This window comes from Aquarana catesbeiana, linkage group LG11 (assembly GCF_042186555.1).
Source record: "Aquarana catesbeiana isolate 2022-GZ linkage group LG11, ASM4218655v1, whole genome shotgun sequence".
Classification (NCBI taxonomy): domain Eukaryota; kingdom Metazoa; phylum Chordata; class Amphibia; order Anura; family Ranidae; genus Aquarana; species Aquarana catesbeiana.
The window spans coordinates 27,471,529-27,499,056 of NC_133334.1; the positions used below are offsets into that span (position 1 = coordinate 27,471,529).

The 27,528-nt window shown below is 41.7% G+C and overlaps 1 protein-coding gene across 3 annotated transcripts in view; it reads right to left on the reverse strand.

Moving 5' to 3' along the window:
* Positions 1–10,103: 10,103 nt before the first annotated feature.
* The window catches only part of PTPN5 (protein tyrosine phosphatase non-receptor type 5), a 74,080-nt gene continuing 56,655 nt past the window's right edge, over positions 10,104–27,528 (reverse strand). For 2 of the 3 annotated variants that reach the window (XM_073604123.1, XM_073604124.1), the window contains 5 exons: positions 26,237–26,374; positions 22,350–22,460; positions 18,086–18,246; positions 13,889–14,002; positions 10,104–10,933 (listed from right to left, as the gene is read on the reverse strand). In XM_073604123.1, coding sequence (XP_073460224.1) covers positions 10,840–10,933; positions 13,889–14,002; positions 18,086–18,246; positions 22,350–22,460; positions 26,237–26,374 — 618 coding nt within the window. In that variant the 3' untranslated portion in view covers positions 10,104–10,839. The remainder of the gene's footprint in view (positions 10,934–13,888; positions 14,003–18,085; positions 18,247–22,349; positions 22,461–26,236; positions 26,375–27,528) is intronic. The other variant, XM_073604125.1, reaches the window with a different exon arrangement.

Sequence of the window (27,528 nt, forward strand, 5' to 3'; positions counted from 1 at the left end):
CATAATCCTGAACTCTACATTCTGTATATAACGCACCCCTGAACTCTGCACTCTGAATGTAACGCACTCCTGAATCCTGCACTCTGTACACAGCGCACTCCTGAACTCTGTACTCTGTATGTAGAATAGTCCTGAGCTCTACACCCAGCGTAATCCCGAACTCTGCACTCTGTACATAGCAATATCCTGATCTCTGCACTCTGTACGTAGTACACCCCAGATACAACCGGCCCTTTGAGGGCAACATTACTACTGATGTGGCCTGCTATGAAATTGAGTTTGACACCCCTGCCCTAAGGGCAGTCTTCTGGAACGTTGCTGAAGAATCATCGAGGTCCCAGCTGTAGCATAGCTGGGGAGGCCTATTTTAAAGCCTGGACTGGATTTTTGGTCTGGAGAGCTCTCTGAAAAGGTGGATGTTGGAGGACGGTGTCCAGCTGAAAATTTGCATTTCGTTCCGCTGTTCCCTATCCTTGTCGTATAAAGAACACATCAAACACAAGTTTCTGAAATCTGCCTTTATTTGATGCAAAAACCACATCAATATACAGCAATAAAAATGACAGTGAAAACATCTCGAAGATGGTCAATCTATCATAGTAGTCATAAAAATGCTAAAAATGTCCATGCTATGCCAATTTTTTTTTTATTATTTGTACTTTTTTTTTGTCCTTTAAATAATTTAAAAACATGAGAATATTGCCCTCCACCCCCCCCCCACCCCCCACCCCCTTCCCCACGGGTCGCAGGGATGATGCTATTTACAAACAGATCTTCTCTAAAAGGATGGCGGGAACGTAATTGGTTGGTAAACCAATGCGGGTTTTGTACTTGATGATGGGTAAGCATGGGCAAAGCTGGATGGCGGTAGTAGATGGCGTACAGATATTCAGGTTTCTGCATGAACAAACCAAATTCAAAACCATTTCATCGTTTTTATGATATTCACAATAAATGCAGAGCAATGTAAAACCTCATTTGGAAACCTAATCGGTTGAATGCGGAAATCTGGGTGAGGGCTGGTTCACACCACAAAAACGCACTCCAGATCCGTTCCGGGATGCGTTTCTGCATGCGCGTTATTAACGTGTTTTTGATGCGTTTACGGATGCATTCCTGGTGCTTTTTTTCTTCTTTTTTTTCCCCACTATACTAGGGTCCAGTGCGTTTTTGATGCGTTCCAGTGCATTCCAGTGCATTTCAGTGCGTTTTTAATGCGTTTTACTGCGTTCCAGTACGTACCAGTGCAGGAAAAATGCAGCATGCTCTACTTTTTTTTGTGAAACTGAAAAGCCCTGGAACTGACTGCGCTGGTGTGAACTATGCCATTGGAAACCATATAACCTACTTTCCATGCGTTTTTGATGCAGAACAAAAACGCACTGGACTGCATGTGGTGTTAACTGGCCCTAATGGCGTCAAGCTGCAAATGTGAATACCCGCCAAACACTTTTGAATTATTCTGCCCGTTTAGTGATGCGGGTACACCTACCACCTACCAAACTGAATACCATGCCATCGTTTGGTTTGAATCAGCTAAATACCCTCCAGGTGCATCAAAATAAAAGTAAGATTTCAGTTCAGTCTATCAACCATCGAGGTTCACTATCACATGTGGGCATTACCTTGGGTGGTCTCCTCCAAACACACCCTCCTCTTCAAACTGCTATGCACCCAGCAAGGTATTTTCATACACTATATTACCAAAAGTATTGGGACACCTGCCTTTACACGCACACATGAACTTTAATAGCATCCTAGTCTTAGTCCGTAGGGTTCAATAGTGAGTTGGTCCACCCTTTGCAGCTATAACAGCTTCAACTCTTCTGGGAAGGCCGTCCACAAGGTTTAGGAGTGTGTCTATGGGAATGTTTGACCATTCTTCCAGGACAGCATTTGTGAGGTCAGGCACTGATGTTGGATGAGAAGGCCTGGTTCGCAGTCTCCACTCTAATTCATCCCGAAGATGTTCTATCTGGTTGAGGTCAGGCCAGTCAAGTTCCTCCACCCCAAACTCGCTCATCCATATCTTTAGGCTGTCCACAACGTTTAGGAGTGTGTCTATGGGAATGTTTGACCATTCTTCCAGAGGTCAGGCACTGATGTTGAACAAAAAAGCCTAGCTTGCAGTCTCTGCTCTAATTCATCCCAGAGGTGTTCTATCGGGTTGAGGTGCAGACCAGTCAAGTTCCTCTACCCCAAACTCGCTCATCCATGTCTTTATGGACCTTGCTTTGTGCACTGGTGCGCAGTCATGTTGGAACAGGAAGGGGCCATCCCCAAACTGTTCCCACAAAGTTGGGAGCATGAAATTGTCCAAAATGTCTTGGTATGCTGACGCCTTAAGAGTTCCCTTCACTGGAACTAAGGGGCCAAGCCCAACCCCTGAAAAACAACCCCACACCATAATCCCCCCCTCCACCAAATGATCTGGATCAGTGCACAAAGCAAGGTCCATAAAGACATGGATGAGTGAGTTTGGGGTGGAAGAACTTGACTGATCTGCACCTCAACCCAATAGAACACCTTTGGGATGAATTAGAGCAGAGACTGCGAGCCAGGCCTTCTCATCCAACATCAATGCCTGACCTCACAAATGCTCTTCTGGAAGAATGGTCAAACATTCCCATAGACACACTCCTAAACCTTGTGGACGGCCTTCCTAGAAGAGTTGAAGCTGTTATAGCTGCAAAGAGTGGGCCAACTCAATATAGAACCCTACGGACTAAGACCGGGATGCCATTAAAGTTCATGTGCGTGTAAAGTCAGGCGTTCGAATACTTTTGGTAATATGGTATATTTGCATAACTCCTCCCAAGAACCAGCCCACTGCTTGCATCAGGACTGAGGACTCTCAGGAGGAGTACTGGGGCAGGGGGCTGTGATGTTTTCATGTACAGCCCCCTTGCCAGCCCCTCCCACCAGCCGTAATTTACCTTGCATTGCATAGAGAAGCGCAGCGATCTAGTGATGACATCACTGGGTCTAAAATAAGTACCCAATGAAAAAAGAAAAGTTTTATTATTTATTTTTTTATCACATTGATAAAAGGGGAGAGGGATGAACCAAGGAAGACAAGATATTACACTTCAGCTCTAAACTGAGAGTTCAATTGGGCTTTAAGAACACAGAAAAAATAACTCTTTTGGAATGTATGGAGTTCACCTAAAGAGGAGTTCTAGCAGCGATCTAGTGATGACATCACTGGGTCTAAAATAAGGTACCCAATGAAAAAAAAAAAGTTTTATTATTTATTTTTTTATCACATCGATAAAAGGGGAGAGGGATGAACCAAGCAAGACAAAATATTAAATATTACACTTCAGCTCTAAACTGAGAGTTCATTTGGGCTTTAAGAAAAACAGAAAAAAACTCCTTTGGAATGTATGGAGGTCATCTAAAGAGGAGTTCCACTTTACAGTGATATTAAACCCAAAACTGTATTATATTTCAGCTTACAAATCATTAGATGTGGCGGCTGCATTTGTTTTCCCCCCTCTGTTTTCACCTGGTGATCTGGCCAGTAACACACCTCCTGTATTAGAGCGCCCCCCCCCCCCACTCTGGATGAAGGAGCACATGGGGGCACAGCAGGCATCAGCATTTTCAATTTAGGGGGGGTATTAAATGTACTAGCAGATTTAAATACACTAACAAATTGAAGCCAAACTCCAGCTCACACTTTATAATCCCCTACGGCAAACTGTTTTTTTTTTTTTTTTTTCCTTTTGGGATAACGGTTTTACATAAATAAATAAAAGACGATCATTTGTAAGCACCCCTTGTCAGTGGCAAACGGTTTGTCTCATCCCTCTAACTGCTTACGGCTTATTCTGTTGAAAAACAACAGACTTGCTGGTTGGATCAACAGACGGAAATACCCCTGTTTCCCCGAAAATAAGACCTAGCGTGATTGTCGGTGATGGCTGCAATATAAGCCCTACCCCCCCCCAAATAAGCCCTACCCTGTTTCCCCGAAAATAAGCCCTACCCTGAAAATAAGACCCACAAGGACTTTAACTAGGGCTTATTTGGGGGGGTAGGGCTTATATTGCAGCCATCACCGACAATCACGCTAGGTCTTATTTTCGGGGAAACAGGGTAGAAGAAAGAAAGCCTGAAAAAAAAAAAGAAAACGAATGCAGCTGTCCTATCTTAGAATTGGTAAGCTGCGATATAAGAAACGTTTGCTTTGGGGGTTTAACGCCACTTTGAGGGGATATTTAGACGTGTGTTTAAATCTCCGTTTCCTCGGGTTGCAAAAATGCAGGCTCAGCCGTGCATTTTTTTGCCACCCCCTTCGCCCGCAATTCTAAATGAAGTCAAAAGTTTGTTATCTTAAAAGTTAGCATTTTGGTAACAAGTTTTTTTTTTCTTGGTAGGAATGCGGGATGTAAATAGATAACAATTAATTAAATGTATTATTATATTTATATTCTAATGTATTATGATAGAGGTGAAATCATTCTTTTAATACATCGCATTAAAAAAAAAAAAAGACCCTTTAGGTAGCTGCCACCTGCAATTGTTCTGCAATGACTTTGATGACAAAATATTTAGAGGGAGATGGAAGCTGAGAGCGCATGGAAAGGGAAGCGGATGAGCTGAGCGGATCGTCAAAATTAAAACGTCATCAGTCAATACGTCTCCAGTATTTATCGTAGGAATCGTCACATTTATTTCAAGTAAAATAGATGCTAACAATGAGAGAAGAGGGAGGCACACCATGGCGGTTTATGTATTCGAGATCCTTTTTGAGGCTAAAAAGCTGAATGTAGAACAATGGATTGTTACATACCGTGCCTTGAAAAAGTATTCACACCCCTTTGAAATTTCCCACATTTTGTCATGTTACAACCAAAAACGTAAATGTATTTTATTGGGATTTTATGTGATAGACCAACACAAAGTGGCACATAATTGTGAAGTGGAAGGAAAATGATAAATGGTTTTCACATTTTTTACAAATAAATATGTGAAAAGTGTGGGGGGTACATTTGTATTCAGCCCCCCGGAGTCAATACTTTGTAGAGCCGCCTTTCTCTGCAATTACAGCTGCAAGTCTTTTTGGGGATGTCTCTACCAGCTTTGCACATCTAGAGAGTGACATTTTTGCCCATTCTTCTCTGCAAAATAGCTCAAGCTCTGTCAGATTGGATGGAGAGCGTCTGTGAACAGCAATTTTCAAGTCTTGCCACAGATTCTCAATTGGATTTAGGTCTGGACTGTGACTGGGCCATTCTAACACATGAATATACTTTGATCTAAACCAGGGATATGCAATTAACAGACCTCCAGCTGTTGCAAAACTACAAGTCCCATCATGCCTCTGCCTCTCTGTGTCATGTTTGGCTGTCAGAGTCTTGCTATGGCCTCATGGGACTTGTAGTTCTGCAACAGCTGGAGGTCCGCTAATTGCATATCCCTGATCTAAACCATTCCATTGTAGCTCTGGCTGTATGTTTAGGGTTATTGTCCTGCTGAAAGGAGAACCTCCGCCCCAGTCTCAAGTCTTGCCACAGGTTCTCAATTGGATTTAGGTCTGGACTTTGACTGGGCCATTCCAATGCCGTGTACACAAGAGCGGACTTTCAACGGACTGAACTCCGAAGGACTTTTTGACGGACTTTTGACGGAGTCCCGATGCAACAGACTTGCCTACACATGATCACACCAAGGTCCGACTGATTCAAACGTGATGACGTACGACCGGACTAGAATAAGGAAGTTGATAGCCAGTAGCCAATAGCTGCCCTTGCGTCGTTGTTCGCCTGTTGGACTAGCATACAGATGAACGGATTTCCAAATCCAGTGGAGGAGAGACAGATTGTCTGTTCCTACTAAGTAGGAACAACGATCTGACTCCTCCTCTAGTCAGTCCTATCCCCTCACAGTTAGAAACACTTTCTTAGGGAACACAGTTAACCCCTTGATTGCCCCCCTAGTGTTAACCCCTTCCCTGCCAGTGACATTTACACAGTAATCAGTGCATTTTTATAGCCAATGGTCCCAAAAAAGTGTCAAAAGTGTCTGATCTGTCCACCGCAATGTTGCAGTCCCGATAAAAATCGCTGATCGCCGCCATTACTAGTAAAAATAATAAAAATGCCATAAATCTATTCCCTATTTTATAGGCGCTATAACCAATCAATATACACTTTTTTGTGATTTTTTTTTTTTTACCAAAAATATGTAGAAGAATACATATCGGCATAAACTGATGAAGAAATTAGTTTTTAAAAAAACATTTTTTTTTATATTTATTATAGCAAAAAAGTAAAAAAGATTTTTTTTTTCAAAATTGTCGGTCTTCTTTTGTTTATAGTGCAAAAAATAAAAACCGCAGAGGTGATCAAATACCACCAAAAAAAAGCTCTGTTTGTGAGAAAAAAAGGACAGTAATTTTATTTGGGTTTAGCGCCGCACGACTGCGCGATTGTCATTTAAAGCAACGCAGTGCCGTATCGCAAAAAATGGCCCGGTCAGGAAGTGGGTAAATCCTTCCGGGGCTGAAGTGATTAAGCTTCTCCACAACTTTATCCCTGACCTGTCTGGTGTTTTCTGGTGTCTTGGCCATCATGATGCTGTTTGTTCACTAAGGCTCCCTAACAAACCTCTGAGGGCTTCACAGAACAGCTGTATGTATACTGAGATTGAATTACACACAGATGGACTCTATTTACTAAATTAGGTGACTTCTGAAGACAATTGGTTCCACTAGATTTTAGTTAGGGGGTATCAGAGTAAAGGGGGCTGAATACAAATGCACGCCACACTTTTCAGATATTTGTAAAAAAAAAAATTAAAAACTATTTATCATTTTCCTTCCACTTCACAATTATGTGCCACTTCGTGTTGGTCTATCACATAAAATCCCAATAAAATACGTTTACGTTTTTGGTTGTAACATGACAAAATGTGAAAACATTTCAAAGGGTGTAAATACTTTTTCAAGGCACTATAGTTAAAGTGGAACGCTGGGCAAAATTAAAAACAACTTTTTGCACACAGGGCTTAAAAAAATGCCACTTTTACAGACATTTGACGTTTTTTTTTTTTTCCAGCTTGTAAACACACCTCTGTGTTAGCGTATGTGTCAATGCACACATAGGCATTTACAGGCGTATTAAAAGAGGCGCATTTACAATTGGTTTGCAAAAGGCGTAAAAGAGACCATCTACAATCTACATCAAACTGGAACAACTGTCTCTCAATACCATTTGTCACCCAAATATAATGCTATTTCAACATCTTTATCCCAGGAATATGACAACAGTTCACACCTTCATCCATATAGCAGAAACAATGAACACCTGTCCAGATTTTCATGGTATGGTAATAAAACAGGTGGCTGTGATATTCCCATCATTTTCTTCGACAATCTGCCTTGACAAAAGGTGATTGGATTCAGGTGACTGCCAAACCTGTGTGGATATAAATGCTGGGATATTCTCCTGGCACTCAATAGAACTGAAGAAGTGACATGGATAGGCTACAAAACATCTTCAACATTACAGGTCAAGTCCAGTTGACTGTGACCAACTACTACTAGATATACCATGCCCTGGATAAACGAGAACCTTCAGACCAGCCTCAGAACTTAGGAAGCAACATTACAGCATATGTTTAGTTGAAGGTAACTAACTACGACTACTCTTATCATCCAACTTCCTTTTTTTTTTTCAGGATAGATGGTAGGGCTTAACCAAATTGGTGTGGTTTTCTCTTTAGGGATAACTCAATTTGCATCTAAACCATTGTTCTGATACCCAGTAGGCAATAGCAGAATAGCCTGTGGACAAAGATGCAAAGGTTTCATGATCCTTCAAACACCTTTGAACTTAGAATGTGACTCCATGCTTGACTCGTCTTTAACAGCAGCTGCTTGCAAATGGAGTGTATGGATGGGGCTTAGGTAGTATTGGAGCTACCCTATAAGCCCTACCCCCCAAATAAGCCCTACCCTGTTTCCCCGAAAATAAGCCCTACCCCGAAAATAAGACCTACAAGGACTTTAACTAGGGCTTATTTGGAGGGTAGAGCTTATATTGCAGCCATCACCGACAATCACGCTAGGTCTTATTTTTAGGGAAACAGGGTAGGTCAATTGGAACAGAAGTTGGGGCTTAACATCAACTTTCCAAAATACCCTATAAACCTTCAAAAAATAAAATTAAATAGTTCCTATATATTCTACCCACTTTTTTGCAGCACAGAACCTTCTCCTATACTACAGGTGGTCTTTACAGAGAAGTTCAGCTGATAACTAATGATGAGCTGATACATAGCTGCTTTGAAATGAAGAAAAATGTGGCCAAAACTACCCTTTTGTAATGTATATGTTTGCAAAATAATGTTCTCCCAAGATATAAGAAGGAATGCTTGCCAGGAACAAATTTTTAATTGCCTGACGCCTTGGAGCCGACCATGGTAAGCCCCTATTGACCTCATTAAAGTCAGTACTGGCCAAAACATTGTCTATGCAGGTCTATGTGCAGCCCTCTTTTGTGGACCTTTCTTAATGCAGGAAAAAAGTGCTTGCTAGGAGAGGGGGCACATTGAGGATGAGTGATAACACTTGAGTCTTTGAAGAACTGATACCTTTATCATTTAGAGAGCCTTGGATATACCTGTGAGTCAAGTGATCCCCCCCCCCCCCCTTCCCTATTCGTAAGGCCTTGGGAAATATGGTTCAAAACATTTACATTTAAAATCAGAATAATTTTAAAGTAGAGCTGTGGCCAGGCTACAGACATTTAAATATTTACAGATCCTAACAAGCAGAAATTAACTTTCAAACAAGCCCTCACTGACCTCTGTAGTTGCAGGCACTCTGAAGTAATTCGTCTTTAAAGTTTGCATCTGGAGCATCCCAATTCATTTTCTCAATGTAGTTTAGTTTTTCCCTCCCAGTCTTCTAATCCCTATTGTAAACACAGAGCGGGTTCACAGGAAGAGGGGGGGGGACGCAGAGTGCTGAGCCCTTGTTTAATTTTTTCTTTCTGAAATTTGAGGATAAATTGCTTCACAGTGGCTGGAACTACAGAGGTCGGTGAGGAATTATTTTAAAGCTTATTTACTGCTTGCTAAGAATATGTAAATATTTGTATGTCTATAGCCCAACCAAGTTCTACTGTAGGCTCTTCCCCAAGTCATCCAAACACTGACCAGATTCTCCATAAAGGTCCATCTGATCAAACGATATATAAGAATTTACTTTGAGCCCATCATGGCATGAAGGCCCATGCCAATCTGTTTTCATAAGCCAGAAACTCCTTGCTAAGCTAAATATTTGTGGCAAACATTTGAGATGTTAAAGGTACAACCTCAACTTGCCATTACTGGCACTAAACACGCCCACTTTGAGAAGTCCCAGTTAGTGTTGGCACATTGAGACTACCCCACCAAAGAAGGTATGCTTGATAAGTATTGGAATTTGAATTGCGGATGTTGGCTACTAAAATTTTGTGCGTCTCTTTGCCTTAGTTATAAACCTACACTATACAGCCAAATATGGATACCTGACCATCATTGCCATATGAACTTGATTAGCTTTTTGGAAATCCTATTCCAAAATCATGGGCGTGAATATTGAGTTGTCTCCTCGTTACGGCTATAAGAGCCTCAACCCTTCTGGGAAGGCTTTCCACAAGATTTTGGAGTTTGTCCTTGGGAATTTGTGCTCAATAAACCAAAGGAACATTTGTGAGGTCAGGGACTGATGTTGGACAAGAAGACCTGGCTCACAGTTGGTGTTCAGTAATGTTGAGGTTAGGGCTTAGTGTAGGTCAGTTCCGTTCCTCCACATCAAACTGGTCAACCCATGTCTTTATGGAACATTGTGCACAAGGGCACCTTCTCCAAATCTATTCCCACAAGGTTGGAAGGGAACAATTGTCTAAAATGTCTTTGTATGCTTCACTGGAAACACCTGGACTCAATCATTTGGAGGGAGGACTACAAACCTTTGGCCATATAGTGCAGAAAATCCCAGACGAAGACTAATGCCATTTCGCAGACCACTTTTGTCTGTCATGCCTCACCGGACAGTTTTTTAAAAGCTCATATAATATTTTGTAAACAACATGTAGTATAGAATAATGTTTTTTTTTTGTTTTTTTTTTTTTTTACTTTTTCATTTTTTTTCTTTTTTTTGCTTTATAAAGACAAACCTCCAACGTTTGAGGGGATTAAGGGCGTAACTTCCTAAAAAGACCCTCGCCAAAACATTATCCTTTTTTTTTACAAGATGAGGTAATAAGCGCAACGCCGCATGAGACAACTGAACTCTTGATACGGAGGTTTGAATTGTTGGTGAATCATGTGACACAGTATTCGGTAGTTAAAAATGTAAAAACGGTTCAGAAAAAGGCAAAAAAGTACTTTATCGGCATAAAGACATTACGTGACTGCTCGATGTTGGAAAGTTCAACACTGCAGACAAAAGCAACTTATAATTATTCTTTTTTTTTTCTTACTCCCAGAAAAATAGTAAACTTAAAAGCACAAATGTTATTTTTTTTGTTTGTTTTTTTTTCCTTCTCTATAGAGTCTTGTTACAAACGGTTTTGAATTTCTATTTACAGTAGAAATAGTTTTTTGGTGAGCTAATGTCCCATGTCATGAAATAACGTTGAAACTCAAAGGCGTTTGTCGGGTCCTAAACGTTGACGTTGGAGAGATAAAGATGGTCTTTCGGACCTGCCCTTAAAATAGAACACAAAAAAAAAGTCTCTGATTAGACCGTAGAGTTACCGTTCGTTGTTTAGCTACACTGGACGCATTTGAAGCTTTGTGTTTTTTTGTTTCCCCAAGTCGGGTCACGTGGAAAGTCCAGGCCTATTCCTCTACGGTGCAGCAGTTTTGTTTGACAAACAAGCTCAGGACATGGTGCACAAACTGATACTGTTCGCTGGTTTGAATCATTCCTCCCCTAGAAAGGAAAACATATAGGTAACATGATAAGTAAAACTGCTGCACATGTGCCATACATCCGGCAGTATTCGAGGAATTCTATGTTATATTTTTACATGGTCCGGCTTGGATCACTGTAATGCCCCGTACACACGGTCGGATTTTCCGATGGAAAATGTCCGATCGGAGCGTGTTGTCGGAAATTCCGACCGTGTGTGGGCTCCATCGGACATTTTCCATCGGATTTTCCGACACACAAAGTTGGAGAGCAGGAGATAAAATTTTCCGACAACAAAATCCGTTGTACACAAATCCGACGGACAAAGTGCCACACATGCTCAGAATAAATAAAGAGATGAAAGCTATTGGCCACTGCCCCGTTTATAGTCCCGACGTACGTGTTTTACGTCACCGCGTTTAGAACGATCGGATTTTCCGACAACTTTGTGCGACCGTATGTAGACAAAACAAGTTTGAGCCAACACCCATCGGAAAAAATCCTAGGATTTTGTTGTCGGAATGTCCGAACAAAGTCCGACCGTGTGTACGCCCTATAACTATGTATATACTGTACCTCCCTCTACAACAGTGGTCTCTAAACTGCATTATTTGTTTTTATTCGGCCCTTGGGACAGTATTTTCATCCACTGATACCAACAATGGGACATAATTCCCCCCCACTGACACCAGTGAAGGGGCAGAATTCCTCCCGATGATACCAATGATGGTGCACAATTCCTCCCAATGACACCAAAGATGGGGCACAATTCCTGTAAATGACACCAACAATGGGGCCCAATGACACCAATGATTGGACACAATTCCTCCTAAAGACACAATGGGGCGCTATTCCTCCCACTAACACCAAAGATGGGGCATCGTTTATTTCCACTGCCATTGGGATCTTTCCTACTCGCAAAGGCCACAGTCCGGCCCCCTTTAAGTCTGGACAGTAAACTGGTCCTTTGTTTAAAACGTTTGGAGACCCCTACTCTAGAAGCTGGAAATCACTTTATTAGACACCAATAATCCAGTGATCTCCACTTGCTTCCAGATCCCGCACAGAGTGGCTGCCCTGCTGCATTGTAAATACTGGAGGCTAGCCACTCAGCATTAGTGTCATTCAGAGAATGCTTTGCATTTTATGCAAAGCCTTTTATGATTGGACGAGGTGAAGAGGAGACAGGTGAGAAGTGAGAGGTGACATCATGGTTTCCATCTCATCCAATCAGCTGATGCTGGGTGGCCAACCTCCAGTGTTTAAAAGCCATCAGGGCAGCCGTTTGGCATGGAAACTTGAAGCTAGTGGAGATCGATGAAGTAGCAGCATCTACTTCAGCAATTTCCAGCTTCCATGGGGATCTGACAGGTATGGTATATACATAGCTACAAGATAGCTTCTGAAACTAACCTTTGTTTTTACTTTTCTTTAATTTTAATACACACGTACTATTGAGAATTTAAGTGTTGAAACCCGTGACCACAAAGGATCAGTGCCAAGTTTTGGGACGTGGAATCATAAAAGTGTAAATTAAGATATTCATAATTAATGGAAAGTCTAGAAGTCTCCTAAACTTATCAATCGTCATCAACATCTGACCTTCGTCAACAATATCTCACCAATGACAAAAAGACTACATGACTGCCACATTTTATATTATAAATACTCATGTCAATCATCCAATAAAATGGAGACAGTTCCACTACACATTTGGTGTCTGATCTCCTATACTACAATATATGTCTTTGAATTAGGATTCAGTGACTAACTAGGGAAAGGTAGCTACACCTGTTCCCTAGAAACTAGGAACCTGGGTCCTGGATTTGCTTTTATGAATGGAACTCTCTCTTCATTTCAGGGTTTCAGGGTTCATTATTCATTAACGACTCTGTAAAACTATGATTGACTCCCTGATTTGTTAAGAAAATATGCTAACTATAGTAAACTTTTGGCACTCAGAGCCCAAGGGATCAGTTCTTTAGGCAATGTTCACATGGTTGGTAGACACAAAAGCCTCTGGAGTGAATGACTGTGGTCAACTGAAACATTGAATGCAGAGTTGGATCGGCATGACACTACGTTATGCCGAAAGAACCATTCAAATATCCCAAAGCATACTTTAAACTCATGCAAAATCATTCTATGAGTAGATGGCTTCTCATTGAATGGAAAACAATCACCCTTCCAGGTAAAACAGACAAAGATGGGAGCATAGAAACACTAAGCCACAAGTAGGTGAGTGCTTCCAGGTGACTACAAAGTATACAAAGTACTGATGATTCACATAATTACCATATAGGAAGGAAGAAAGGAAGGAAGGAAGGAAGGAAGGAAGGAAGGAAGGAAGGAAGGAAGGAAGGAAGGAAGGAAGGAAGGAAGGAAGGAAGGAAGGAGTGAAACATTCCATGTGAATAAACAAACCAAAGCACCACCACAGTACAAATATGGTGAACAAGGTAAGACAACTAGGATGTGACACGGGGACAAAAAAAACCATTTTGGAGCAAAGGAGACATTTTTGCCATAGGAAGTTATACTTTGGCAGGTCAAAGCTCTCCACCTTTAGCATGAGTGTAAAATAATGCTGTCCATACACAGCTGAAAATTCGGCGGCTGCTGCTGAATTGGCCAAAATTCAAGCAGTGGGTGGCCTTGTTGGCACCACTCGGCTCTGCAAAAGTCAACTGAAACATTGAAGGAGCCAAGTGGAAAATTGCCTATGGAACGGTGACTGGATCCTATTGGATGCATTCTTCAGGTATTCAGACAGCAATCTATTCTATATGAAAAGCTGATATCACAACTTTCTAGAACAAATTTTATAAAAATGGGCAAAATGTGAAGGCAAGATTGAGTAACTCCGTGGAGAATAAAGAACAATGATTACATCAACCTTTGGAAACAGGTCTCAAAATGTAATTTTTTTTCTAATCAGGCCTAAAGGATCCTTTAAAATGAAGGAGAATATCTTACCTGTCTAACCGTAGCTGGCAGGTGGTCCGCAGAATGTCCACTGCCCCCTCATTCTTCAGCTGCTTACACAGGATTGTGGTAGCGATAAAACAGCCGGTTCTTCCAATCCCTGCACTGCAAGACAGAACATACCTGTTAGCAGATACTGGTAATCTAACTGGACAGTTCTGGCTGTGTTTGGCTAGTTTACCAGATCTAAGAGGCTAGAATGGAGCCTTTGGTGTGTTATTAATGTAAGTATAAACAATATTGTCGGGTTGAGTATTAACACAACCAAGTACACTGTATTCAAAGTCCACTTTATTAGATTTACCTACATGATCTGGTGCCAGATAGGACCCTTATTTTAGTCTAAAGTGTTTTAAACATGGACCTGATAAGGTACTAGAAATGTTGCTTAGGTAAAGAGCTATTATTATCTAAGGAATCTAGTTCCTCTAGATTTGTTGGTCATACATTCAAGGTGCAGCTTCATGTTTCACTTCATCCAAAGGGGTTGTCATGGTCAGGGGTGAGGCTCGGAGACCAGTAGCTGTAGCAGCAGAGAGGCTCCCACTAGCCAGCTGGATAGCTATACAAGTCACCCTGCTTGATGCTGGCTCACCCAGGGTACTGGGTCTAAGCTCTAATCGGTAATCACCAGAGCTCCTGATAGTGGAAATGGGTTTTACTGCGTGTTAGTGCTAGGTTGCGAGCCAGGAGGTGATCAAGCCAGGGCCCAGCTGCAGATATAGGAGGTAGGGATCAAGTAGAAGTGTAGTCAGTAAACAAGCCAAAGGTCAGTAACAAGTGGTTGCAGTTTGGGATCAAGCAGAAAGCGTAGTTGAAGAACAAGCTAAAGATTGGCAATGAGCGGTAGCGAATATTGGACAGCAGCAGGGGCGACAAGAGCAAGATATTGGCTGGAGAGAGCACAATAATCTGGCAAACAATAAGTGTTAAATAGGAAGTTCATTGGAGGAGCGAGGGGTTCAAGGTTCAAAAGAAACAAGACATAAGGCAAGGTTGTCTAAGGAATTAGGCAGGAAGCTGTCCAGCATCTCAGGAAGCTCAGGAAGAACAGACACTTCCAAACATAGAAGAGGTCATAGGTTCATATCCGGGTCCAGACAGTGGTTCATACTGTGCACCCCAACTAATGATCCTTTTATTTACCAGATTTTGACCTTGCCAACTGCCAGATTTTGACCCTCTAATGTACTAAATTCTGACCTTCCACCTGCCAAATTCTGACCCGTTAGTTCATTAAATTTTGATACCCCAGATTCTAACCCCACCATCTGCCAGACTCTGACCCTGTGAGTTGCCAGATTCCTACCCTGGCATCCACCAGGTTCTGAACCTGTATCTGCCAAATTCTAATCTCGCTATCTTCCAGATTCTCACCCCTACCATCTGTATGTTGCAGAAGATCAAGATTCTTTAGACCAGGTTAAGTTTTTCCAGTCTTTAGACAATTCTAATACTAGAGATCCTATGCGAAAGGGATCTTCATCTTCTGGAGCCTTGCATGGTCTTCTACTGATACAGTCCGCCTCTTTGGGGTTGCCCATGATGTGCAATCAGAGATGATTCTCTGAGTAGAACTAGCATTTAGGACAATGCGGCTGTGTCTGTAAAAAGGCTAACCCCTGCGATACTCCACCGCTCTTGTCGGTGAAAGATACCTGGTGCTTTTAGGTATTGGAAAGCATGTGACCTTCTCCAATTGGAAAGTTGGACAAGAGCTCTGTAACATGACAGAAGGGATGATGGCCCTGCCTTCTCTAGGTCCATCACCAGCACATCGGGTATTTTGGTGGTGCTGTCTGTAAAGAAGTAAGGAATAGAGGGGTACCCCTGAAGAGGTAAGTATCAGGTGGGTGGAGGGAGGTAGCTTTACATAGATATTGTTTCTTGACCCTAAATAGGCAAATGATGTTCAGTTGCTACAGACTATAAGGTCCGATCTTAATTCACAAAACTAGGTGTGATGTACTGCAGTGCCATTCATTCTGAACATACCTAGCACACAGCAATGCATGTGCATTTTATTGTACCACAGTGCAAAGATGTGAACCATCTGCATGATGTATTACAATTGGGGGGGGGGGGGGGTGATTTAGTAAAACTGGAGCTTGCAAAATCTGGTTCCAGGTTTTAGTGTCAAAGCTTAATTAAACAAGCTAACCATGCACAGCTTCACCAGATTCGTAGTGCTCCAGTTTTAGTAAATCTCCCCCAATGTGTTAAAAAATTACTTCAGATTCAAACCTGCCTTGGAGTGCATTGCCCATCCATTCAAAATCAATGGGCTGCCTTACCGCTACATATGTTAATGCATGTGTGGAAAAGCGCCAAAGCATTTTAAATTCAGACTAAAAGTGTGTCTGAAGGTGGAATAAACTCCATTGCTTGTTGCAACCTAGAATGGTATCATCTACTTTACGTTTCGGGTGCAGATAACTGATAGGATGATAAGAGACTGTAGAACTTTCAAGGGTTGGCCTGGCCCCTTAGTTCCAGTGAAGGGAACTCCTAAGGCGTCAGCATACCAAGACATTTTGGAAAATATCATGCTCCTAACTTTGTGGGAACAGTTTGGGGATGGCCCCTTCCTGTTCCAACATGACTGCAAACCAGTGCGCAAAGCAAGGTCCATAAAGACACGGATGAGCGAGTTTGGGGTGGAGGAACTTGACTGGCCTGCACCGAGTCCTGACCTCAACCTGATAGAACACCTGGAGGCTGCGAGCAAGGCCTTCTCGTCCAACATCTGTGCCTGACCTCACAAATGCTCTTCTGGAAGAATGGTCAAACATTCCCATAGACACATTCCTAAACCTTGTGGATGGCCTTCCCAGAAGAGTTGAAGCTGTTATAGCTGCAAAGGGTGGGTACAACTCAATATTGAACCCTACGGACTAAGACTGGGATGCCATTAAAGTTTATGTGCGTGTAAAGGCAGGTGTCCCAATACTTTTGGTAATATAGTGTATATTAAAATAATAAAGAGAGCAATGAATAATATCATCTATAATCATCTGCAACACGCAATTAAAGCCCAACTCAAGCCAAATGTTTCTGTTTTAGATAGTTTGGGGATGAGTTAGAATCCCTGCTGGTTATTACCTGACACAGAAAGCAATGTAAGGCTCGAGAAAGACTCTAACCCTTCCCCAAGTCGGTACAGCACTAAAAAAGTGTTTGCCATCATTCTGCTTTAAATTGCACCCCAGCCTTCCATTCAGTCTTGCACAGTTGTACTGGTTCCTCTCCTGTACTGACATTGCTTACTCAATCAGAAAGATTGCTTTCTCTGCAGAAAGTCAGGCTGAGCATGCTTCATTTCCTGGCTAGAGAACCTCCAGTATCATCTAACCTTATCCTCTGCAGCCTGACTGTCCCCAGCCCACCCCTTTCATTCATTGGATTTGGATTTGAAATAGTGACAGGCAGACTTTATGTGTGCATGTGTCCTTTTTTTTTAAGTCTCTTTTAAGTCTCCAAAAAGCCCAGTTGAAGTTTAACGTCTTAATATTCCTTTTTCTTTCAAAGAAAATACAGCTTCCTGTATTGGATTTGAGTTCTTTCAATCATGCAGGCTCAGCTTCACATGTGGGCTTTACCTAGGATGACCTGCATGCAAATGCAACCTGCTTAGGACCTCCTACTCCTCCAGACTGCCGTCCATCCATCCATCAGTAACATACCAAATCAGACACGCCCCCTCTCCTCCTTATCTGAGGGGTGTGGCTGTTACTCTGCTCTGACACTACAGTGTAACAGCCACACCCCTCAGATAAGGAGGAGAGGGGGCGTGTCTGATTTGGTATGTTACTGATGGATGGATGGACGGCAGTCTGGAGGAGTAGGAGGTCCTAAGCAGGTTGCATTTGCATGCAGGTCATCCTAGGTAAAGCCCACATGTGAAGCTGAGCCTGCATGATTGAAAGAACTCAAATCCAATACAGGAAGCTGTATTTTCTTTGAAAGAAAAAGGAATATTAAGACGTTAAACTTCAACTGGGCTTTTTGGAGACTTAAAAAAAAAAGGACACATGCACACATAAAGTCTGCCTGTCACTATTTCCTTCAGGGGAGTTGATCCAAAAAAGGGCAAAATAAGATTTACCTAGTCAAGTCCTGGAAAAAAAAAAAAAAAAGGGCACTTCAGTACCCTGCATCAAAATATCTGCTTCAAAAACCTTTGCCCACCTGCAGTGTACAATGACGGGTCCGACATCCCACTCCGCCTTCTGCCTGGCCTCCTCCACATCCTGCACCAGTTTCAAGAGAGGAGGAGCCTGATCTGGCGTCTTCTGATCTGGCCACGAGGTGTACCAGAATTGCTTCAGGGTCCGTTCTTCCTCGCCACTCTAGGCCAATTGGAAGTAATAAAGCTGTTACTTTTTTGGTTAAAGGCATCTCAAAAACTGCACATGTGGCTTTACATCTCTTGTAACAATATTTCCATTTCTTTATACATGTCCATTTTCTTTTTCAGATTGCTAGAGGTGTTTAGGGGAGCAGGGGCTTATAAACTGCTGGCTACCGCATCCATAAAGTAACATGACATAAGAAAATAATACAAAAAAGGGAACTTTTAAGTTCCCCAAAGGGGAGTTATCTGAAAACAGAACTTTTACTTACATAGTAATTCAAATCTACATACAAATGATAAGATCAGCCAACTGTTGGTATTGCATTGTTATATTCAGAGAAGAAGAAAGACCTCATTCAGGAGAGTACTCACATCCCTAGCAGTATTGTAAATGCTTGTAAGACCGGAACCATATAAAACAAGAAAAACTATTCAAATATGTATATGTATATACAGTGCTCAGCATAAATGAGTACACCTCTTTTGGAAGTAAGATATTAATCAATATCTCAATGAACACAAGAACAATTTCCAAAATTTTGACAAAACTGAGTTTTATAGAACATTTGTTTATTTTATTACATGAAAGTAAAGTTAATAATATAAAGTAGATTACAAAATCTTTAGTTTTACTTAAATTACTTGATGCAAAAATTAATACACCCCACAACAAAACTACTCCATCTAGTATTTTGTATGACCTCCATGATTTATAAGGACAGCACCAAGTCTTCTAGGCATGGAATGTCGGGAACATATTGCAACATCAATCTTTTTCCATTCTTCAAGAACGACCTCTTTTAGAGCCTGGATGCTGGATGGAGAGTGACGCTCAACTTGTCTCTTCAGAATCCCCCATAGGTGTTCTCCGATTGGGTTCAGATCAGGAGACATACTTGGCCGCTGAATCACTTTCACCCGGTTCTTCTTCAGAAATGCAACCGTTGCCTTGGATGTGTGTTTTGGATCATTGTCATATTGGAAAAGTGCAAGACGAACAAGGGCACGGAGTGATGGTAGCATCTTCTCTTTCAATATAGAAGATTACATCTGTGAATTCATGATAAATGAAATGTAGCTCCCCGACACCAGCAGCACTCATGCAGCCCCACAGAAGGACACGGCCACCACCATGTTTCACTGCAGGCATGGCACATTTTCCTTTATACTCCTCACAAGGCAACACCATACAGTTTTGAAGCCATCAGTTCCAAAAACATTCATCTTGGTCTCATCTCATCACTCCAAAGTACACAGTCCCAGTAATCTTCTTCTTTTTCAGCATGGGCCCTGGCGAATTCTAGGTGGGTTTTTTGTGCATGGTCTATAGGAGAAGCTTCCTTGGTGGACGACACCCATGCATACCGTTCCTCTGCAGTGTACGCCGTATTGTGTCTCAGGAAACAATCGCCCCAGTTTGGCTTTCTACTTCTTTAGCTAACTGCAGTAAACTTGCATGGCGATTTTCTTCAACCCTTCTCATCAGAAGATGCTCTTGTTGAGGTGTTAACTTCCGTGGAGGTCCCGGACGTCTCTGTGAGGTGGTTGCAGTTTCATCTTTGTTAAATTTTTGTATTACTTTTGCTCCAGTATTCTGACTGATAAGTAAAGCTTTGCTGATCTTCTTGTAGCCTTCACCTCTTTTGTATAAAGAAATTATTTTCTTTCTCTGGCCTTGTGACATTTCTCTTCCACGTGGTGCCAATGCTGACAGCATGAAATGGGAAGGGGTTTCTTTGTTAAGTAATGCCCTTTTATCATCAACTGTCTGCTGGACACCTGATTAATGAAAAATTATACTCACCTGTAGTTGAATTCTTATAAATTGGGGTTTTATTGTCTAATATTTAGCTTTGCTCCCAAGGCTTTCATTGGGGTGTATTCATTTTTGCAACATGGTCTTGACTTAATTTGTTGGGAAAAAAACTTTTTTTTGTGCAAATTAACACATCTTGGTTGCAATCAATGGCCCAAATTTGTGGGAGCATTTTGTAGTATAGTGTCCCATAGAAAATGTTGATTCAGAAAGGAAAGGAAAGGTTTTCTAGCAAATCTGTTGGGGTGTACTCATTTATGCTGAGCACTGTGTGTGTGTGTGTGTGTGTGTGTATATATATATATATATATATATATATATATATATATATATATATATATATATATATATATTCATATAAATGCTTGAGTCATTTTTCTTATTTACTGTACGTGGTTCAGGTCTTACATGCAATTACAATATGGCTAGGGGTATGAGCACTCTCTTGAATGGGGTCTTTCCTTTTCCTGATGGATGTTAAATGTCATTTGAACCTGCAGTTAACATCTGTGGTTCTTGTTCCTTTAGACTATACTACAAAGGTAGGAGAATTAGACTGCGCCCCCTCTCACTCCCTGTTTACCAGACCAATGAGGAAATCTAATGGATATAAGCTAGCGTTGAAGATTGAGAATTTATCAATCTGTATAGAGAGGTGGTCTTACTTTGAGGAGGTCAAGCTGCAGTATAGGTATTATGTATAGAGACCTATTTTAAGTCTTATGCCCCGTACACACGGTCGGATTTTCCGACGGAAAATGTGTGATAGGACCTTGTTGTCGGAAATTCCGACCATGTGTAGGCTCCATCACACATTTTCCATCGGATTTTCCGACACACAAAGTTTGAGAGCAGGATATAAAATTTTCCGACAACAAAATCCGTTGTCGGAAATTCCGATCGTGTGTACACAAATCCGACGGACAAAGTGCCACGCATGCTCAGAATAAATAAAGAGATGAAAGCTATTGGCCACTGCCCCATTTATAGTCCCGACGTACGTGTTTTACATCACCGCGTTCAGAACGATCGGATTTTCCGACAACTTTGTGTGACCGTGTGTATGCGAGACAAGTTTGAGCCAACATCCGTCGGAAAAAATCCTAGGATTTTGTTGTCGGAATGTCCGAACAAAGTCCGACCGTGTGTACGGGGCATTAGGCTGCTACCTCTCTGGTCACGGTAAGTGCATGATACAACAGATAATCAATTTTTAAGTATAGGGCTAGGAATGGCTAGTAAGAATGTTTAGGTATAAATTATGATTAGAATAAAGTATTAAGAATATCCAATGGGTTTCCGAGAAAAAGGCTTCCCCTTTCTTTAGGGCTTAAAAATTATGGAGTGTTGGTAAAACTGGGTGGTGTTCATTAGACTGTGGGGTCAGTGTACCTCATGGAGAAGGGTATTGCAGCCATATTCAGTCATCCCCTTCTCCACAAGGCTGACCCCTCAGTTTCATTTAGCCCCAGAACAGACTATTAAACACCATACAGTTTTAATTATGCGCCAAACATTTTAAGCTCTAAAGAATCCCTAAAACTAGAAGATGTTTAATAGATAGCCTATTTCGGATGCTGACAGTGAGGTGTCAGCATATCCTTGTGGAGAAGATGAAGATGGTGGCGAGTATGGCTGCCATCCTCTTCTCCATGAGGATATGCTGACACCTCAGTCTACTGAACAGCATAGATTAATTACACTTCATAGATTTTAAGACCCGAAGAAGGGGTAGGCTTTTTTTTCCCCCAAAACGCACTGGTATTCTTAATAACCACATTATACTGATCACTGAGCCATGTGACTATACTTACTAGCTGCTCTTAACCCTATATTTAGAAAAACAGACCAGTGAGGGGGCTGTCAAGTAACCAAATGCCATCAAGAAAAATACCATATACTTTCACTTATATGTGTGGGAAGAAAGTCCTCAGCAACTTGGAGCTTCCATGGGGCTTTCTATCTTTTTTTCTAGTGGCCTAACTGACCAGTAGGGGAGTAAAGGGAAGAGGAGTATGGGTGGCTGGTAAGGACACCATAAAGGTAAACCTGTTTCTTTGGCTTACCAAACTTGGAAAAGTGATATTTCTAACCACTAGTGGAAAGAAAGGAGAAGAAAGAAGAAGAAAGAAGCAGAAGAAAGAAGAAATAAGAAGAAGGAGGAAGAAAAAAGAAAGAAGAAGAAACATTGGTTCATCCAATCATATGTTCTTCTCTTCTTTCACCTAGCTTTGTATACCTTTTCTGTTGTTGTGTTAGTACAACCCATTCATTTTCATCACCTTTAAAGTCATGATTCTTAGCACATAGTCATCATCTGGAATGATGTCGTTCACTGTGACTTCTATTCCTTCATATGTAGCCTGTTTCTCTGGCCAGTATTCTGTACATTTCTAAAGAAGATGGCACAAAATAGAAGACAATAGGTCAGCAGCCATATTTTTTTGAAGCTGGAATATAGAAGTTGGTTAACAAGACTCTAGGAAGCAATTTTAGCTGCTGGGTTAATTTACTTCTTGTTCCTTTCTGGAAGCAAATCTAAGCTAAATCTGAAGACATCGCACTACTGGGTAGAGGATTATATAACTAACTGATAGACCATTCAGGCTAGTTAAAATACTCTAGGCCTGACTAGACAAAATTAAATCGTTGCGTGTATTTTCCCCAGCAAAAATTTGTACCTTTGGGAGAATTACAAGATATGGGAGAAAAGGAGTATGGAGGTCCCGATTCCACTATATAGAGCATTAGACCCCATTGAGAATACTGTGTCCAGTTTCGGAGACATACCTTACAAAGAGATATTGATAAGATATATGGGATCCAGAAACAAGCAACAAAAATAATGCAAGGTCAGAGTGATAAAACATATATGGAGAAACCTTTATTGAAGTTTTCCTATAATGAATTTCCCCACCAACTGAGTGCAGACAGACTTCTTCTGTAATATTGAAGACGTTTTGTAGGTTTTAAAAAGTCACTTCAGTTCTGAAGAAGTGGCTTGAAGAAGCTATGGAATGTCTTCAACATTACAGAACATGCCAAGTTGAATGTCACTAAGAGCATCTGCACGTTTACTTCTTTTTGAGCATACGTGGAGGCCTGTGAGTAAAGGGAGGATCCATAGGAGCTCTACCTTCTCTGGCTAATATTTGAATTTGGCGAAGAGTGTGGGAAAATATGGTTTGCGTTGAGCTATAAATCAAATGCTGTTTATGACTTCTCTATAATAAGAGAGTCATTTGAGTTTGTTAAGCCTGCATTTGTGGCCATCTGGTGGTGGTGAACCTGCTTGGTGTGGGAACACAGTTTAAGACTTTGACGGTGGAACACTTTGAGTACCTTTTCTTGTACAATGTGGACTTTCCTCACCATTATTTGGAACATTCAGTTTTTTTAAAATTACTTATTTATTTGATTTTTACGTTTATGATATGTTTTTACCACAATTGGTACACAGTGTGACTAAGCACTATTAACTATTACATGACCTGAATAAATGAGAACTTTCACAGACGACTGGGATAATACCTTCCTCACTATAAGGTCTCGGTCGACCCCTCTTTATACCACTCAGCCCTATTCATTCTCATGGTTACGTTCTACTCATGGGAGCCTCGAGCAGTTTCTTTATAGTTTGACTTACCTATAAGAATAGGGCTGTTGTCAGTATATATAGGAGCCAGCTGGGACCTTGTTGGAAGAAATGTTGGTGGATCTAGGAGGACGGTAAGTATTATGTCAGGTTCTGCACTCAAGGGGTTGAAGGGATTAATTAAGAGGCAACTTCACTAATAATAAAGCTGTGCATTAATATGTACAGCCTCGAGAAAAGGAGGGAAAGGTGGGCCTGATTAAAACCTTTAAAATAAGGGTGTGTATAAGGTCTGGGAGGGCAGAATTTTCAATGTAAGTATAAGAATACCAGGGAATGCTAACTTTAGAAAGTGTTATCTTTTGAAATGAGTAGTGGATGCTGGTACAGACTCCCAGTAGAGGTAGTTTAGTAAATTAACAGTAAGCAAATTTAAAAATGCTTGGGATAAACATTGATCTATCATCAGACATAAATATTAAAAAAAAAAAAAGAGCAAGCCTGCTGGACCACTTGGTCTTGTTCAACTATCAGTCGTCTATATTTCTATGTTTGTATGCCAATGATGTTGAGCAAAAGATGATATTTGTCAGATTAGCAGCACATGCTTGATTTATTGAGCTTTGACAAGAAAAGAAGTGGTCTAGCCCTCCCAGAACTTCTGGTTTTTATACAGTCACAGTTTTAGTGTACCAGACCTTCCCTTGTTGCTGGAAATCTTTGTAGTCTCTGAACACCTATCTGAACTATTTGTAGAAACTTCCTAGTTAGGTGCTAGACTGTCAGGTAAATTTAGTTATTTTTTGTGCTCCTCTGTAATCAGTGGAGCTGTTGCTGATTGCTCTGGGCTGATCAGGGTCCCACAGGCTGCACACTCGATTGCTTCTTCCTGCTTTCTGGAAAGATCCGGTACATAGGAGTGGAGCAGGCTGAGTAGGCAGTTTGAATATTTATGTGGTCCCAGCCAATCCCTGAGGGGTCATGCTCAGAAGGTGGCTGGAGAGAACATAAACAGGCTGGGGCTGCATCCGTCAAGGTCCTTGTGCAGTAGGAGAAGCACCCGGCCTGGAGGGCTGCTTCCTACACCTTCACCTGGCGCCAGCAAAGCACAAACTACCCGAAGACATGGGCCCTACCTGCAGAGAGAGAGAGTTCAAGCCAAAGAAGGGGGGATTCATCTAAAATTCCGTCTGGCGAGTCCACTAAGCAGCTGATTGACTCTGAGAGAGTCACCCAGGCACCAAAGGACTTGTAAGTACAGACTTAAGAGCAGGATGTGGATGAATGCTGTTTGTTAACCCCCTGTTGCCCTGAGACTGAGGTCCCCCCGGCCTGGGACATTGCTTTGGTGTCTCAGCACTTTCCATTTCCCATGTGCTGTAGCTAAGGGCCTTTTCAAGAAGATGTAGCTGTTAAAAGAGGGTGTCCTCTTACTACTGTTCAGCATTCCGAAGTATCCCACAGCTCCCTATGCCCTAACCAAGTTACACTGCAATAAATTCAGAAAAAAACAACCCCCTAGACTACTTATTGAGCAAGAAGCGTGGATGCTACTGTATGCCTGGCTGCTCTTACCCTTTGTAAAAACGTGGACCTGGGACGTGATAGCAGGACCAGCCAGAAGGTCTGCACTACATATGTGGACTTGCAGGCCAGGATTTCCCAACCCTTCCCATTATAGGCATTCTTGCTGCCCCTTAGATAGTGTAATAATCAATATAAATATTAATATTATATCTGTGTATTAATTTGTCGGAGGCTGCACATCACAAAATCCTGTGACGTCAACTTGGAAGTTTATGGTAGCCTTTCTCAACCTTATTAGGAAAAGCAACCCTTGAAATGATATTCAGGCCTCAAGGAACCCCTGCTAAAAAATGATTACATCTATAGCTCTTGGTACATTAGCATAATTCCTAGTTGTAAATACAGAAGAAAATAAAAGAATAAAGAATGCGGGGTTTACTTTTTTTAAAATGAATAATAATGGCAAAAAAAAAAAAAACTACTGAGACTTTGAAAATTATATTGTCCCTTTACATTGGTGGTCAATGGGAAAAGGGTCCCCCTTATATTGGTGGTCAATGGGAGGAGGACCTGCTTACATTAGTAACAATTGGAAACAATGCCCTGTTACTTTGGTGACTTAAAGTCCATTGGAGGGTGGCCATGGCTGCATATGAGCCACCTAACCAGAGCCAGTGAGCTTTTTAAATGATTGTCCTCTTTTCCTTTACTATCAATAAGTATTGAAGTCCTAGAGTCTCTTGGATATGTCCGCTGTTATATAGGTGGTCAGTGTAGCTGTCCATTATATTGATAACCACTGTTCCCATGTTTTTGGCTGTGCCACGTGTCATTGGTGCCAGAACTATACAAGTACCGTCAGGCAGAAAATAAATCCTCTACTGCTCAAGGAACCCCTAGCAACCTATGGTGGAACCCTAAGGGTCTATGGAACCCTGGTTGAGAAAGGAATACGTAATTTGATACTCATGTCTCACCCCCATGGTTCACAAAGTGAAAAAAGGCTGGAAAAATCTGGATTATGAGAATCAGAAAAAAATGAGGCACCTCATTGACTTCCTCGATGTTGGTAATCATGACGATAATGGGGGAACGTTCCTGCCAGACCATCTTCCAGAAATCTCCGACGGTGTTCACTGTGGGTCCCTGAGTGGCAATATACACTCTCTCCTCCGCGTCGTAACCCTATGGCATAGAACAAAAACATCAGGAAGACTGCTTGCAGCACAAGGACTAAGAGCCTATGGGCTCTAAGCAAAAAGCTGAAAAATGCAGTAACATTTGTCACCAGCAGGTGGAACAAGAGATGCTTTTCAGCTACTCAGCTTTGCCCTGAGCTCAAGGTAGGCTGGTTTACTAAAAGACAATAGGCTGCTGCACTTTGCAAAATAAATTGTACTTTGCAAGATAATTTCCCCCAGAGCATAGTGAATGTGAGGAAATTTCACTTAGCAAAAAAAACCCAATCATGGGCAAGAACAATAAAAAAAAAAAAAAATGCAGGTGATTGGATAATGGAAGTCAGCAGAGCTTCCCATTCATCTTATCGGCCAAAAGCTTTAAAACTCTGTGCAGCCAGTCCTGTGATCCCGGCAACTCTGCAAGATGGCAAAGACAGGTCCTGGACATCCCCACAGGCTACACAGGAGTTTAGTATCCCAAATGCAAAACTTCTGTTGCAAGGCCTCCAGTTGTAGTTTTGTATAAAAAGGACACACATTTGGGGTAGGGAGGTATTTACTAAAACTGGAGAGTGCAAAGCCTGGTGCAGCTCCAGCAGTCTAGGAGACCTGTTTTTTTTTCTGCTGCAGTTAACTAACACTTACAGGTCCTGTCTCACCACCATCCAGGGACTTGACAGTAAAAAGAGAAGCAGCAGATTGATGAGCTCATCTCTCTGTTACTCTGCACTCTCCTGCTATCAGTATGCAACTTGTTAAAACACATGAGCAGTGTGGCCTGTGCTGCTTCCCCCTCCCCCAGTCTGCTGGTCAAAATTGGGATTGGACGAGGTGGTGGGGAAGGACACAGTGATGTCCCAACCTTTACCTTGTCCAATCAGATACTGCTTTTGTAGCACCCCTCTGACACCCCAAAGGCAGGATAGCACCTCCAGGTGCCAGAAGCGGGCTAACATTCACAAAATGTTGAGACTGAGAAAGAATATTCATTATTGGGCCCAGTCATTTTTGTCTTTGTAAGGTTTTATAGCAGAACGGTTAAGAAGGTGAGGGTTAGGGGTCCCAGATACCGTAGAAGAGTACTTACAGACTCTCCAGATCAATGTCCAGCTTCATGGTGTCAGAACCTTTAAACTGACCCGACAACACTGGAAGCAG